General features: G+C 40.4%; 1 protein-coding gene across 5 annotated transcripts in view; it reads left to right on the top strand.

Annotated features, from left to right (window-relative positions):
* plch2a (phospholipase C, eta 2a) overlaps positions 1-17,010 on the top strand; it is a 126,187-nt gene that overhangs the window by 92,485 nt on the left and 16,692 nt on the right. For all 5 annotated transcript variants that reach the window (XM_068597011.1, XM_068597010.1, XM_068597009.1 and 2 more), the window contains 7 exons: positions 2,914-3,007; positions 3,609-3,812; positions 4,331-4,451; positions 8,927-9,098; positions 10,939-11,046; positions 14,622-14,777; positions 16,201-16,299. In XM_068597011.1, coding sequence (XP_068453112.1) covers positions 2,914-3,007; positions 3,609-3,812; positions 4,331-4,451; positions 8,927-9,098; positions 10,939-11,046; positions 14,622-14,777; positions 16,201-16,299 — 954 coding nt within the window. The remainder of the gene's footprint in view (positions 1-2,913; positions 3,008-3,608; positions 3,813-4,330; positions 4,452-8,926; positions 9,099-10,938; positions 11,047-14,621; positions 14,778-16,200; positions 16,300-17,010) is intronic.

The raw sequence follows: 17,010 nt of genomic DNA, 5'->3' as shown, positions 1-17,010 counted from the left end.
TTATGTTTCTAAAAAACACGAGAAAAAAATGTTCTTGTGAAAAAGAAAGGAGACCCCAGCAATTCCACCGTATTGTGTCCGAAATAACGGCTCAGCACATTCCTAGCTCTGCGTTTCTAGTGAGAACCATTTCTAGTGACACGTTTTTCTAGCAGGAAGCGTTTCTTGCTTGCCGTGTTTCTTGCTAGACGAAACATCTTGTGATCAAGGCACCGGTTTGTATTATTTCAGCTCTCCCAAACTTCTGTTCATTATATACTCACAAGGCACCCTGTTTTTTATGTGAGTTGGTAGGTCAAAAGCTTAAACTAGTGTCCATTTGGTCCTTCAAGGGGTGATTATTGTGGAAAAGTGAGTGAGGTACCTACAGGGATATTTGCAATAGCAGTCTACCAACACTTAGGATTATTTGAGATTCAGTTGTTAGGGGAATTTTGATAAAGTACATCTCTTCACTAATGATACCATTGCAGAAAAAGAAGCAAATGAGCGTAACAGCTTGTTCTTATTGAAAAAGTGTTTGCACGCTTCTTCAGCTAATTTGCACTCTGGCAAGCAGGATTAAGGTGTAGAAGCAGTCACTTTAGAAGCAGATAGCTCTGTTTGGATAGCCAGACGCCGTCGGCTCTGCTCAGGTGGGTTGTATTTTTGTCCAATTATACTCTGCGTTTAGTTCTGGCACTGTGAATGAGATGGCCATCCTTCTGTTATTAGAGCGTGGTGGAAGCAATTTAGTTGGAAATGATGCCACGATGCCAGTTGAGTCGTCTCTGCCGGAATAATTAACTACAGTTTGTGTTGCTATCTGTTTCTTTGTGCCCCCAATGAGAAATAAGAGTTGTGTATTCAAAGGTACATTTAATGTGCTGCTGTATTTCTCTGGAACAGGCTGAAATGTATTTTTGCAGAATAGCCAGTATCTGTTCCCACACAGTCCAAACTCAACCATGTTCCACAGGCTGAATGTTTGGTTTCAGAAGAGAACACAATTAATTAGTTGGACCCAACTTGTAATCATACTAGTCATCATAATTTATCATCTTCACATATTAGTGAAAATCTATATATGAAGACCTACTGTTAGACGTATATAGACATATAGGGGCCTAAATTAAGAAATAATGGCTGTGACATACACTACCGTTCAAAAGTTTGGGGTCGCTTAGAAATGTCCTTGTTTTTCAAAGAAAAGCACTGTTTTTTAACAATGAACATAACATTAAATTAATCAGAAATACACTTTACATTGTTAATGACTATTCTAGATGGAAACGTCTGGTTTTTAATGAAATATCTACATAGGTGTATAGAGGCCCATTTCCAGCAACTATCACTGCAGTGTCTTAATGGTACATTGTGTTTGCTAATCGCCTTAGCCGACTAATGGATCATTCGAAAACCCTTGTGCAATGATGTTAGCAGAGGTGAAAACAGTTGTGCTGGTGAGAGGAGCTATAAAACTGGCCTTCCTTTGAGCGAGTATCTGGAGCATCACATTTGTGGATTTGATTATACTCTCAAAATGGCCAGAAAAAAACAACTTTCATGTGTAACTCGCCCGTCTATTCTTGTTCTTTGAAATGAAGGTTATTCTATGCCAGGACTTTCAAAGAAACTGAAAATTTGGCTGGGTGACCCTTAACCTTTGAACGGTAGTGTAAATATATAACTAATTGTCTGAGAAGCCAAATGCTGTGTTCACACCAAACGCGTCCAAAAAATCTCGCGCGTCGAGATTTTTTTCAACGCGCGTCCAGAAATAGTATGTTCACACCAAAAGCAGCAATTGCGGCGCCACAAAGGGGGCGTGGCTCATCTCCACCGCTTATCTCCTTGAAAAAAGCGATCTTTTCTGTTATAGACTAGAGATGAAATAACCACTAGATCAGCTTTATACTTGTTGTGGAAGTCACAAAAACGTGTGAACATAAACTTCATGGTGTCTGGGTTCATAATAGTATTCGTAGTCCCACAACAGCCTGAATGAAGCCACTATCAGCTCCTTCCGGGTGATCGGCAGCAGTTTGATTCAGCACCGGCAGGACGGCAGTGACGAGCGGACCATCTCAACGCTGATTGGCTGACGCAACTATGACTCACGCGTTTTTGCAGCCGGAGTTGGGAAATTTCAACTCGCGCGTCGACCCGAGTTCGCTCCGCGACCTGCAGGCTGTTCGTGCTGCGTCTACGCGTCTGACGCGCTGCCCGCTGGAAAATACGCATCTACGCAGCTGCGACGTGGCTGTGCATTGACTTTACATGAAATCTCGACACGCGTCGAAATCTTGATGCGTTCGGTGTGAACACAGCATAAGACCGGACAAACAATTGGTGTCGGTGAAACCGATGCTCAATGGCTTGTGTTGAGCTTGTGTTGTGGTAGATTGTGGTAAAGCATGAATTCCAGAAGTACAACTACAGTCATGTCACTCAACAGCACTGACTTGTGTCAACAGCCATGTCTTTCAGAGCTTTGGCATGCTCATCCAGATTACGATGAAAGGGGCTATGCTTAGTGCTTTGGACGAGGGACTGTAAAAACATTTAGTTGCATGGATATGAACCTGTGAGCTAAAGCCTGGCTCTCTCACGCTGTTTAAACGGTCACAAACCCACTGACACACTATAAGAGAGTCCCGGCTGAGGGGAGAGACTTGGTATTGCTCCGCCCCCCTTTTTAAATGATTAACAGAGATGGGATCTGATTGATCTATCGGGCGGCTTTAAATAGCAGCAACCAGAAGGCCAGACAAACCGTTAAATGCTTCTACGTGGATAGACAGGAGGATGACATGGAGGCACATCTCATAGCTATGTGATCCTCCTAGTCTCCATAAGGAATACATTTATTACGGTTCTGTTTTTTAGCACATACGTAGTATTGTGTTTGACATGCATGTCTGTAAATTGTAGATGACCAAGGTGACCAAGGACCATTGCCTGGAGATTATCAACAAGTTTGAGCCCTGCTCTGAGAACCAGAAGGAAGGAGTTCTGGGAATTGATGGTAAGTCCACTTTAATGTCAATTATTTGCCTTCAATGCTGTTACTTCTTCCATCTAGTAGTGCCATGAATGTTTTCCATTTGCGTTGTCAGCACATTAATACATCCCTTTAAATGAGTTGCTCCTCATATCCTTAGAGGACAAACATGTCTGGCAATAAATTACATATTCATATTATTTTCATATTATTAAGTTCAATGTTTTAACCAACTTCAGTTATTTTTCTCTGGATACTAAATACTAGGAGGATATCATTATTGTTTTAGTCTGGGATATGTCAAAGATTAGCAAAAGGGTTTTTATTAATTGTACAGTGTCAGATAAAAAATAAATAAAAAAATAACAAATTCCCACTTGTTTCCTTCGAGGGGAAAAAAAAATCTATATCCGATTGTTCATATTATTTTCCACTAGACTGAAATCAACATCAGTCTTGATCATCACTACCAAATATTAATTGTTTCAGAATTTAAAAAAACAACCAAATGTCTCTAGTGATAAAAGGTTAAGTTATTGAATTGAATATGTTATTTGCTATTGATAATAATTAAAAGTAATAATTAAACGTGTTGTAAAAAGGAATCTGATAAACTTTCTTTCAGGTATTACAAATTACATGCGCAGCCCAGCGGGGGACATCTTCAACCCAGAACACTACAACGTGAATCAGGACATGAACCAGCCGCTGTGCAACTACTTCATCGCCTCCTCTCACAACACCTACCTGATGGGGGACCAGCTGATGTCCCAGTCCAGGGTAGACATGTACGCCTGGGTGCTGCAGGCCGGCTGTCGCTGTGTAGAAGGTCAGCATTGACCCATGGAACACACACTGAAAACATTGTTTTCTACATTAGGAATGGGGTTCAGGATGCCATTCCTTATTTATTTATTTTTTTAGTCAACAAATGACTGTCCAAAACCTACAATGCTTTGGTCCGTCTCTCAATACAATATAAATCCATTAGCTCCTACTGAAGACATGCATTTTAAATGCATTTTATATTTTTGTCTTGTTAAGACAAAAATATAGTGTAATTTCTGAAAAAGGCTCAAGCAGCTGATCTTTTAAAAAAAATTTTTTTAACAAACATTACTCAAACAGCTGTTATAGTGTTATTTGATGCTCCAGTGAGTTTTTGGGGTATCAGGTAAAGGTGTATGTGAGGTTGAGTTAAAATTGATGTGATTTTTAAATAATTTTTTGACAACAATGGAGCTCTCTGGCGAAAGGGAAGAAGACATATTAGGCTTTGATACTCTACGTAGAAATAGAATAGGAGTAAAAAAAACTAACGACCGTCTCTTCCTTGTCCGTCCACAGTGGACTGTTGGGACGGTCAGGATGGTGAGCCCATCGTGCACCATGGCTACACCCTCACCTCCAAGATCCTCTTCAAAGACGTCATCGAGACCATCAACAAGTACGCCTTCATCAAGAATGAGTATGTACACACACACACACAAACACACACTATCTTCTATTTACTTATTTATTGACTGTGTGTGTGTATGGTTTTAAGAAGCATGTGAGAGACATCTCCAGCAGTACATGGGCGTGTACGCTGTCGTGTACACATCGCAGTGTTGCATCACACAGGCTGTTGGATTGTAAAAGCACAGAGTAAAATGGGGGAAATGAGCCATGGAATAGAATTGCAGGGTTGGATGGGCTTAATACGTCCCAAAGCTTCTTTACATCTGAAACATTAGGGTGCACTGTGTCTGGATTTAAAGGCTTTTAAAGATTGGTTGGTGTTACAGTGTCATGTCTTTTTCCCTTGTTATTTAGTGGATTTTTTAGTCTCTACTTTGCAATACCTCTTTTTTTATATGTATGAGGAAAACCTTTTTTTATATAGATACTGCAGTTCTTACTTTTCATTTGATAGAGATGATGGACAGGAAGAGGGAAATAACCTTGTATGTTCCCTTATATTAGTACATGAATCAATATAATATGAAATGTACAGCTCAGCTTGATCTAAATTAGTCCAATTCAAAAGCTCTTAAAAACCACATGTTCCCCTAACCCAGACACAGTTTCCCCAACAATGCATGAAGAGCTAAAAACAAACAAGATGGGTACTTATGATCTACCGCAACTCCAGCGACTCAATAGCTATATTTAGAACCAGCTGCTACTCGGCCAGCTCTTTAGGGAGGCCTTAAAGCTTGCAGGGACCCCATTCCACAAAACTGCTGCTGGATAGAAAAACATGTCTTTTCACATACAGCTTTTGAATCTGACTATGTGGATGTCACTTCCCCCGAGAAAAAACATTACATAAATATTCAGGCACCACATTATTGACACTCATGTGAACAGTACACACTTTAATACATGACACTTTCTCCCCCACTCTGAGCGAGTTGCTAAAATGAGCAGGGAAAGGCGATTTAAGAATCAGCTTCACTAGTTTGTTCTGAGATGTCTGAAACTTTTTTTTTAAAGATCTAAGTAAAGTAAGAGTCAGGAGGGGAGAACAAAGAATATAGCCAATTTAACGATTATCGTCATCCTTCTGCTCTTACAATGCAGGTAAGGGAGGTGTGGGTGGAGGTGAACGGTAGCCTGGAGCTCCCGAGCTTCCGAGCTCCCTAGCTCCGTATCGCTTTCCACCATCGCTCTATTTGAAGACGTGGCCGACAGCCATATTCAAACTCTGCTTTAATTTTGATCTCAATCGTACGCCTGTTAAGGTTGTGACTGTCTCCTAATGGTTGTTACCATAGACTGTAAATAAGAAGTGAATGTAGTTATGATGATGTCACCCATTAGTTAGTGGGTGCAGTGTTCAAGTCGGCAAATAGTTTTTTGGTATTTTGTTTTGTTTATGCAACTGGAAGTGATACGACAGGTTGACGTACAAACAAAAACTGCCGTTTTGAAGTTCTGCAATTTTGCCATCGCCATTTGTACTATGGTTGTCGCCATATTATTTTTTTTGTAACCAATGAACAGAAGTTACCATAATTGGAATGAGGAGTGACGTAGAGACGCTGTAACGGCACTGGTAGCGGCAGCAACCAGTCAATCACAGTAACCCCGCCCTTAAGTATACCCTGCTTTATGCTTTATTTGGCTCTAAATGGATCATCATTTACTAAATGAACATCATGCTGTATTGAAGAAGACTTTAAACTAGAGATTGAGACATAAACTCATGCTTACAATGTTTACTGAGGGAATAAATCAAGAGAGAAGTAGACTCATTTTCTCATAGACTTCTTTACAATCAGACTTCTTTTAGCAACCGGAGTTGCCCCCTGCTGGTCAGCAGAGAGAATGCCCATTTCATGACGCTTCCACAGCGGCTTCAGAATGTAATAAAAAATACCTTGCATTTCCTCAAAACCACTTTTGTGGTTGTTCCTGCTTCTACAATCGCAGCACCGCTGTCACATTTTGTGAAGACAAAAAAAAATGCTTAATCAAATTAAGAGACCAGACAAGTTTGCTGCTGCAGATGCACTAAATTACACATATGGGCATTGTATATCTAATACAGATGCATGAATATATGACAGATGTTCAATGGGGTCAGGGTAGGGCTGCACAATATATACTTTTTAGCTGCGAGCAGCAGGTATGTTTGTCTCCATGGCAATCGGGAAAAAAAGGGGTGAGTGGCCTGTAACGAAAAGACACATCACTTTGAATTTTAAATAGTATAAGTTAAACATATTCATATGGCCAGATCATGAACTATTAGTCATTGACTCTTTTGGGAGGCATCATTGAGTTCTTGTAGTTGCAGAGAGTTCTTGGCGCCAACTTATAAACGATAAACACAAGTAAAAGTACGGCCCAACTGAGTAAACTTTAATATGTGTTAGTAATATAGTAAACTGACTTTAATATCTGTTTGTTAACGTGATTTTCAACAACATTAATCATGAAGCATGTTAGCAACACGTGAATCTTCTTTGTGGGTTTCTTTCTGCTCAAATGAAATGTTGACATTGTTAAAACCGTTACAGCAAAGACGTCCAAGATGGCGCCGTTGCTTTCGAGTGTCTCTCGTCCGGTTGTCCCTGGCAACCGGGCGAGAGACAGAAGACATTTGCATGAAGTCCACCTATTTCTTGGCGGGTGGTGCCGGAGTGAAACGCCACATCCCATTCACAGCGCATTTCTGAGCCTGTATTCGTCAACGTCGCTCCAAAATCTTGCAGGTGATGAACTGCATGGAAATAGGGTGTCTGTTAAGTCCATATGACTGTCATCATTGTCACACTGATCAAACTCTGTGACCCAGCCATTGATGTTTCTTGGCTCATTTATTTATGTTTTTTTTTTATTCATTTGTCACTCATCTGTATCTATGGACAGGAATATATTCCTGTAATTCAATGTAAAATCCTACTCACACCTGTGAGAAGTGAAAGCACGTGTGCACACACACACACACACACACACACACACCACCACCACCTTACCCTCCTCCTCACAAATCTGCATCAGAAGGTGATAATCTCATCCAAATGCAGAGTCTGGAGGATGCAGAGAAAAATCTCTATTTTTAGATTCCGTCTCCTCAAGTAAAATGAAGCAGCAACACTCTCTTTCTGTGCCTGTTCATCCTCCATGTGTATTTCTTTTTATGAAAACATACTTGTAGACACTATATTCTACAGAGAATTAACTGAAAGGAAAGGCGGTGAAAGGCTGTATTTAACATCAAAGAAGCGATCATATTTTCCAGGGCGCCGTATAAAAAGCGAGCTTCACAGAGGGCTGACGGGGACAAAAAAGTGGGACAAGAGGCTCCCATCTGACTGAAACTGGCAACGGTTCCATGTAATATGTTGTGAATGAGGAGTGTGTGACAGCCGGGGCCAGAGGCTTTGTGTTGTCTGTCTGTCCATCCGGCCCGTTTTCTCAAATAGAAGTATCATGGCTCATCGCCTGCACGGAATTTCCTTTGAACAGTCGTCCACTTTGACTCAAAGATGAATTGATTAGAATTTGGCGGTCAAAAGTCACTGTGAGTCTATATTATGATTTCATCCACAGATAGTGTGATCGTGTTGGTCTTTTCTCACAAGCGATACCAGCACTGAAGTGTTATTGTTAGAGCAGAGGTGTTCTCTTGGAGAGGGCATTTTAAGGTGCCCTCTACAAAAGGAAGAAGTGGCTCTAAGCCAAAGGCTTGGTGACGCGTTGTTTACTGAGCTATAGGATCATTTGGATCTACTAGAACAAAAGCCTAAAAAGGGATGTGCCTCCGGTGTACGTTTTGCTGTCAGTGATAGAAAAATACATCTTTCTTCAATAATAAAATGTTAATAGCCCTGAAGATTAGATTAATTACAATAACATCATTTTAATTGTACTGTGTACATGCAAATAGGGATAATCTTTACAGTACATCTGGTAGGCAAGCAAGCATTAGGCCTCGATACGATAGAAGTGAGTTTCTACAGGCCACTTTAATAAAACACCTTGGAACTGTGCATTGGGCGAGATTGGTGCACCTGTGGAGCAAATGGGATTCAAAATGGGAATAAAAATGGATTCAAGCAGTTGTTGGGTTTGGTGCTATTTGATAAGGAGGTTTGAGACAGAAAAAAAATTGTAAAGCCGTTGCTTGATTTGATTGGGCCACGGCCTTGCGTCAAAACGTTTAAAGAATATCTAAATGTTCATGGGCGGTCTAAGAAGCTCAAGACAAGAGAGCAGGAAATCAATGTCTTGTTATGGTGGCAGTTTCTAGTGACGTGTATATCTGATCAAGGCCTGAATGTGTGAATGAATTTGCTGTATTGAAAGATTGTACATGTCAGTGGGAATATTCATAAAACAGGAACATTTCAGTAATGGTGAGTGATTCATTCCGAACACTGTAGCAGATTTCCATTGACATGAAACTGTGTCCTCTTGTCCCTTCCTGCTCTTTGTCTGATTGTCTCTCAGCTACCCAGTCATCCTGTCCATTGAGAACCACTGCAGTGTTCCCCAGCAAAAGAAGATGGCCCAGTACCTGACAGAGATCCTGGGGGACAAACTGGACCTGTCCAACATCAAAGCTGACGAGTCCGGACGGTTGCCGTCGCCGGCGACACTCAAGGGCAAGATCCTCGTCAAGGTAGAGTCAGAGCGAAAAGCCTCAGAAGCACAATCTGGATGTTTGAAAAGTGACTCGCTCTCAGGAGTCAGTCCTCGGGCGAATATTTTAGCTTGCCGTTTTATCATCAGGAGTTTGAACCTCACAGAGCAGACTTCAAAGGCAGAAGATAGCAGGCTGACTGAAGCGATGTGATTAGGAGAAGAGAATGAAAAACAAAACGTAGAATGTTGGAAGAAATAAAAAGTGTAGTAACTGCAAACTGGCTCTATATATATATATATATATATATATATATATATATATATATATATACACACACACACACACACACAGGCATACGTATTTAGACTGTGACAAAATGTATGCAACTCAAAATGGGGGAGGGGGAGAGAGAGATCAGCTTGTATCTATATCATTAAGTTGTAGAATGCACTGCGCACTCCGTTGCTGTATCCAGTTCTCTGGATCCTCCCGATTACTTGAAGCAAAACAGTTGTTTTCAATGCACAGCGTCACATTTGCCACTAAATGTGCCTTACAATTCACTCAGAAGTAGTATGTGTTCATTGTGAATGCTGATGTAAACCATCTGTTTAGTTTGGCACTGTAGTTGCGTTTGCCATGCAACCCGTTAACCAGCAGAGGCATGTGGATGAGTGGCAGCAGCAGCCCTCTGTTGGCAGGGGAGGGAACAGTATTGAGGTTAATTAAGCTTTATAAATACCAGGTGCCTTCGCTAAACAGAAGGCACCTCGCCAGTATCTCGCACGGTAAGGACTGCTCTGCCAGCGCGACTACCTGTCTGACTCAACAGAGTGTCAGCGGTGGCACCAATGTGGACGCACTGTGAAGAGCACTGCTATGCAGGTTTCCCATTTCCCTGCAGCAGTGTGGGTACCAGGTTCAGACAGAATCAGACACTAAATCCTCTTCAAGGCTTTGCCACTCAGGAGGATAGATGACGCCAAGACAACCATGAAAAGAAGGGGATTAAAGGCTTCTGCAATTCCCAACACTGATCGTGTTAAAAACGATTTCCTTGCTAGATAAATGAGACACTTTGATATACTGATGTATACCAATGTCTAACCAATTATAAGGCATTCCTTTGAAAACCCACGTTCCACACAACAGTCAGAGCAGTGACTCAGGGATACTAGTAACACACATATGTAGCTTATGTTTACTATCAGAAGCTAACATTAGCCACCACAAATTCCACTGCAAAACAGAAAGGACATGGAATGACTAAAAGTCGTGGATAGTACCTGGTACGGTCTTGGGGCCTACACTACGCCCTACACTACGCCCTACACTACGCCCTACACTACGCCCCACACTACGCCCCACACTACGCCCCACACTATGCCCCACACTATGCCCCACACTATGCCCCACACTATGCCCCACACTATGCCCCACACTATGCCCCACACTATGCCCCACACTATGCCCTACACTACGCCCTACAGTACGCCCTACAGTACGCCCTACTCTACGCCCTACTCTATGCAATACGCTGCGCAATACTCTGCACTATACCCTCAGTTGATTGCCTTCCTTTTTCAGACGTTTTGCAGTATTTAGACTCAGCCTGTGTCTGTTAACAGTATTTGCTCCTTCTCAGAGAAAGCTCTATTATTTTTACGGAGTTCATTTACATTACATGTGGTGCAGTAGGGCAGACTGAGACGATGATCCCTGGCCGGACTTATAACTAGGTGATTACAGCACGTGGTCAGGGTCTTGAGCCCTCTTGACACCAGGACGTACCTCTTCTAACCTCACTTTTCTGCAGCTATTTTTTTTATATAATGTGAAGCTCCATCAGTTTTTTTCAATCACTTTTCTCCACCAGGGGAAGAAACTGCCTCCCAACATTGATGAGAACGCAGAGGAGGGAGACGTTTCAGATGAAGACAGTGCTGATGAGATGGACGACGACTGCAAGCTGATGAACGGAGATGTATGTACCTTGTTTGGTCTGCTCGTCTACTTCGCCACATGTATGTCTCCTCTCTAGTTACATGCAGCCTTTGTGCTATTGTCCAGCAGATGAAATGTGAATTGTGCATGTATTTCCTGTTCTTGATGGTTCATGTTTATACTGAGCTCTGGTAATTGAGTGTTAGTGTACCTCCTATATTGCTATCCCTGCCGTTTGCTTCAGTCTCTTTCTTTCTGTGTGGCTATTTGTTTTCATTTCCTGCTCTTCTCTCTTCCTGTTTGTCTCTTCTTCCTTTTCTCTTCAACTGTTGCTCGCTTCTGTCAAAGTGGAAGGTACTGTATACAAAGCTCATCCTCCACCAACACAGAAACCTCACGCAGTCATCTGCCATACTCTCCCATCTTACCTGTTTTAAGTGGTACTGTAGGCCCAAAGACACTTGGCCCTGCAATATTGTATCTTGAAGATGTTCCATAAAGATGATTTATCTGGAGTCAAACATGCACATTTTTAGCTGTCTTCTCGGTCAGTTATGATCAGTAAAATAACAATGTTCAGCAATGTTGATCTCAGAATCTGCCATAGGTCTTTAAAACTTGGTGGGGATAGTCACATAGACTGAAACTGTAACAGACTGTGAAATTTATTGATGAATGATGAAGAACTTGATTGAAAAGAAGCTACGTGAGCAGCTGGTAGTGTTGCAGTTTGAAGGGATAGTTCAGGTGTTTTGTGGTTATGTGGTTCTTCTTCATGGTCGATTCTTACTACAGTAGATGGAGAACCAGCACGGGAGCTGTGGGTGTATTTTAGACACCCAGATATTTAAAGTATTTTCACTACTTTACCTGGCTGTCAGACAGACCTTTCTGAAGAATTACTTAAGCCCTTTTTAGCTCTCTTCAAAAGCCACATAATATCCTTTGACAAAAGTAGTAATTTTACTTCACAGAACACAAGAGTTGTTTTTCTGCCTCTATCGCGAGTTTTTTTTTTTTTTTACTTTGGTGAATCTGAACTAACCCTTTACACTACAAATTCACATAACACAAACTAACTAATGGAGGCACCAGTAGACCAGCAACTCCTGTTATATGAGGTAATTATGTTTTTGTCAAATTAGTCTTGTGGCTCGAAAGAGAGTGTGGATGATAGCTCCACTTCCCCTTCTGAAAGGTCCGTCCAACGGAAAAGGAAATATGTGAAAATATGAAAAATATGGCTACACTTGTGGCTACTGTTATAGATTCTTTTAGGTGTCTAAAAGACATCCACAGCAGTACATTACTTTGCTCTAGTGCTACTACTCCTGTCTAATATTCCCTCTACGGTAGTAAAACACTGACTATGCAGAAGAAGCTCATACAACCACACTTCTAAACATCACAACCATCCCTTTAAGTTTGTCTCTATTTTGTGAGAGAACATTTTAACACGGACCAATGCGGTCAGTGGTTAACGCATGAATGTTTTTTAACCTATTGCAACTAGTCGTGCTGTGATGAGACGTCTGTATGGCAGCATGTGTTGGCTTTCCGTTAACTTTAGAGAACAGATGCACTAACAAAATCATCTTTAAGTACTGAGGTTTCAGGTGTCGTCCAACGTTTTTTAAATATTCAATGTACTTTCCAAGTTGTATTTATGTCTGGCTGGAAAAAGATCCGAAATTATAATGCACAGTATACTGTGTGGAATCTGATCGGAACAAAGCACTCGGGTTGGATTAAATGTAGTTTATCAGTTTAATAATTAATATGGAATCCCACTGCATCATGTCCATTTTATCAGACGGACAGCATAGACTGGACCACGTGCTTTCATAAGCAAATCTCAATATTGTTCCATTTTGACACATCTGCACCGAGTAATTAAAGTCTTCAGCATGTTGCCTGTGGACTGAAGTGGTTTATGGAGACACTCTCCCACCTTGTGGCTGAACTGAGTATGTGCATATTGTCAGCGAGGCATTGAGCGTTAATCTCTCAATAAGCACATACTTCATCTTTATAATGTGTGTGTCCCACCGCCATCATTCTCTGCCATGCCGTCACATGTGGAAATGCTTACATTGCTAAAAAGATCCATCCATCAACCAACCAACCGGGGAGGTGCCCCTCATGTCACATGATGCATTGCTTCATCTTTGCTTCCACGTGAAATGTGAGTTCTTGTTGGATCCTGCATGATCATTTTTTTCTTCTTCTTCTGGTCAGACCAGAGTGAGTGATCATCATCAAGACTTCTCTTCTACAATATAGTACCTCAGATAAAGCCAGGCGACTCATTGATTCACCATCCAAATTATACCAACATATTGTTTACCTTTGGTCATGTGCACAATGCATCGAGTTTTCAAGTGTGACTAAGGGTTTTGCACATTTGCTGTATTCTTTATCTTAAAGATACTGAAATATTCTGTCCTGTTCCAATAATTTGTTTCGTGATCAATTCACCTTTTCATAATTTCTTTTCAGTTATTCGTAACGACTATTAACGCAGGAAAAAAATAAAACATGTCCATCACAATCTCCCAGAGTCAATAAAGACGTCTTAAATCACTTTTCTTTTGTTTAAACGACAGTTCAGCACAGAGAAAAGTAGCAAATGTTAAAATATAAGACAACTGAATGTTTTGCAATATTGCGTTATGACTTCAAGACCTATTATTAGATAGTATAGAAATGTTGTCAACTACCTAACAGACATGAAAAATGAGCAATGAGAAAGATAGAAGTTGACATTCCTCTCTAGTTTTTGCTGTCAATTTCAAATTGCCCAGACCTTTCGTAAGAATTATAAGAATATCAAATGCAGTTACAGTTACATACTCATTTTAAAAAACATATTCATTGTGGAGCATGCATGTACAGTAAGTGAAAAATCAATTCATGAGATTTATCTTCAAGTTCTAAATGTTTGTCTTTCCTGTTAATGACTGAACGGGTGAAAAGAAAGTTTGACCAGGATGATTTTTCTAAGTTACATATTTATATCATCTAAGAGACAGGCGGAGGGAAAAAAAACGTTTGACCAAATGATTAAAAAAAGAAGAAAAACAGGAAAAACATTGATTCTCTGAGTCCAATATTTTTCACTTGCTGAAACTAACAGCAGATTAGCTCCTGTTACAGGTGTTTAAAGGTACATTTCTTTCGAAAAGACATGAAAAACATTTTTAACATCTACATGGTGAAATCACCTAAAGAAAACATGTTTGCTTTTGGTCCTGTTCAGATCGCTCTTTAAGTGGCGCAATTCAGCCTCTTGTAGCCCAAAAAAATGTTAGAACAATAAAAAACTCATGATGAAAAAAATAACCTGCCAAAATCTTTTCTTCCCTTGTCATAGACTAAATGAATATGGTAAATAGAATAGATTATAAATAATAATGGATGAATTGTCACAATTTTTCCTTACACCTGTTTTTGTATATTTTTAGGGAACTAGGTAAGCTGTCATTCAGCTGTTTTTTAAGTCATAAAATATAAAAAAATGTGCAATAACTCTTAGCAGACAGAAACAGTCATGTGTCACGTATAATGATATATTATATCCATATTTCTTTGTGCAACTGTTCCCTCCTCCTCCAGACGTCAGCCAACAGGAAGCAGGTGGAGAACATGTCCAAGAAAAAGCTGGACAACCTGATGAAGGAGTCCAAGATCCGAGACAGAGAGGACCCGGACAGCTTCACCATCACGGCCCTCCCTCCTGCCGGGAAGCCCACGGACAAAACCGGCTCCAAGGTGAGCGTATGTCTTTCAAATCCCTGAGCTATCTGTTCTGCGTGTGGCATGCAACTTAATACGAATGTATCATTTGAAGAAAAACAGATCGCACGCTGAACCAATATTCAAATTGTTGCTTCAATATCTATGAATATAAATACGAGCTAAGAAGCTGACGGCAATCATGGTCTTCTTGCTCTTTTGATTAGAGACATAAAGAATAATGTTCTTAAGCTGGTCTACTCTAAAACTATTTTTATTCGGACTAACTTTACTTTTTGCTCCTTTTCTTTAGTTTTACCGAAAATACTGATTGATTTTTGAATTTGATTAATTAATTATTTGATTACTGTGTTATTTGATATTTTATGATTCGTGAATACAGATAGACATCTAGATATGTGAAGTTTATCACGTTTTATAACGTTACAATGGGGCTCTGTTTGAGCTGTGATTGGAGCACTGAGTGTCCCATTAAATGTGCTGCCTAATGAAATATTTCTCTCCAAATCAGCTCTCTCACACTTACAATACTCGGCCTGTTAACTTCTTTACGCATCTTTTCACAACTAAACTAGCTGTCTGTATTCATCGTGTCGAGTTTAATAAACTGTCTTTTGAAATGTAGTTTTTGACGAGTCTTCTTAACTGTCTCTTTGTTTTGATATGTTGAGTTATGATTTATTTGAATCTCACAGTAGATCAAAGAGAATTAGGGAGAGGCAAGTGAGAAAAAACAATTCAGTGTGATGCAGAGATCTAAAATGACTTTCTCCTTCTGCAGCGCGTGAATAGGATTCTACAGGCTTGTCTAACCGTACACATGATTCCAAGACATTAATAGAGACCTGCACATATATAAGTTGTCTTCTGGGAGACAAGGTGACCTTGTTTTCTGCAGGAACAGTTGAGCAATTTGGCGGATGATATACTTTTTGGGGGTTTCCTAATATATTTGTTGCTATGATCCACATTTTGGCCACAAGAGGCTGAAATGCACCACAAGCCCATGTTCTTTATGGGACTAATTTACAGAACTTGCCAACACACAAGATATAAACCTAGAGCACATGGAAAAAATAATATCTACCTGGAGAAAACATGTTATTTTTCAGTTCTATTGAGGAACTTGAAAATGTTATCCTCACCATGTTTTTGAGTCTTAATACAGAAGAGAAAAATAATTTAGTTGTTTTTTTCCTCACTTGCCTCTCGAAGCTTTCGTAGGAACAGTCAGTGAAGAGATTTATTGTTAGTGCGATCAGTTTGAATTTAATTTTTTCAATGATCCTAAATAGATTCTCAAAATAAATGAGTCTACATCATAGAAATGCAGCACAAACATACAGTCATTCATAGAGGAAGAGCTAATCCGTATTTTGTATCTGTTATAAATCTCTAAAATGTTTGAGAACAAAACTAGTTTCTCCTCTGCCGGTAGGGTAAAAGTGAGGACGGTACGGACACAGCGGACGAGGGAAATCCCAGCAGCAACAAGCGTACAGGACGTACCTTCATGGGAAGCTTCTCGAAACGCAAGGTTAGTTGTTGTCTCTTTGACTCTGTACATTGACCCAATTTCCCATCCTGTCATCTGTGGATGATGTTGTCATGCGACGTAGTGGCTCGTTACGTCACCTATGCATCAAACAATAAAATTGGCTAGATTTAATAATACTCGTAATTGGTCTTCTGTGTTCAAACTGTACTTGTGTGCATGCTGGAACTGTGAGCTTAGTTTGTTTACAGGAAAATAGCGTCAAACCTAATCAAACGCCATGAACTTACTAAGTACAGGAAGAATGCTGTTTCACTGAAATATCCAACACAGCATTCAACAATGTGTACAAATCCAGATCATTTTCAGATCACCACGGACATTAATTGTACAAGTATTTTTATTGTTGTTTTTTAGAAAAACAAATAGATGGTTCTGAAAGGCAGAAAAAGTTCATTCAAGTGAACTTTTCTCATTTTACTGTGTTTGGGTCCTTTTGTGGGCGTCAATCTCTATGAAAACCAGAGCACCCGGGCGTCAACCTCCAATAGGGAACACAAGGCCAGAACAATGCCACGATAGCGAGGTGGAACGGTGTCGTGTTTCACTTGTGCCTCAGTGTATACGTGTTGTGGGGGTCAAGGCACGCTTTGTGTCTCCTGTTGAATGGTAATGGACCTGTACAGCGCTTTTCTAGTCTTCCGACCACTCAAAGCGCTTTTACACTACGAGACATCATTCACCCATATTCAC

Source organism: Clinocottus analis, unplaced genomic scaffold (assembly GCF_023055335.1).
Source record: "Clinocottus analis isolate CAN_PGR_092001 unplaced genomic scaffold, fCliAna1.0.p SCAF_4, whole genome shotgun sequence".
Lineage (NCBI taxonomy): Eukaryota > Metazoa > Chordata > Actinopteri > Perciformes > Cottidae > Clinocottus > Clinocottus analis.
Note: the sequence above shows the minus strand (reverse complement) of the source record. Positions and strands in the feature narration are given on the sequence as shown.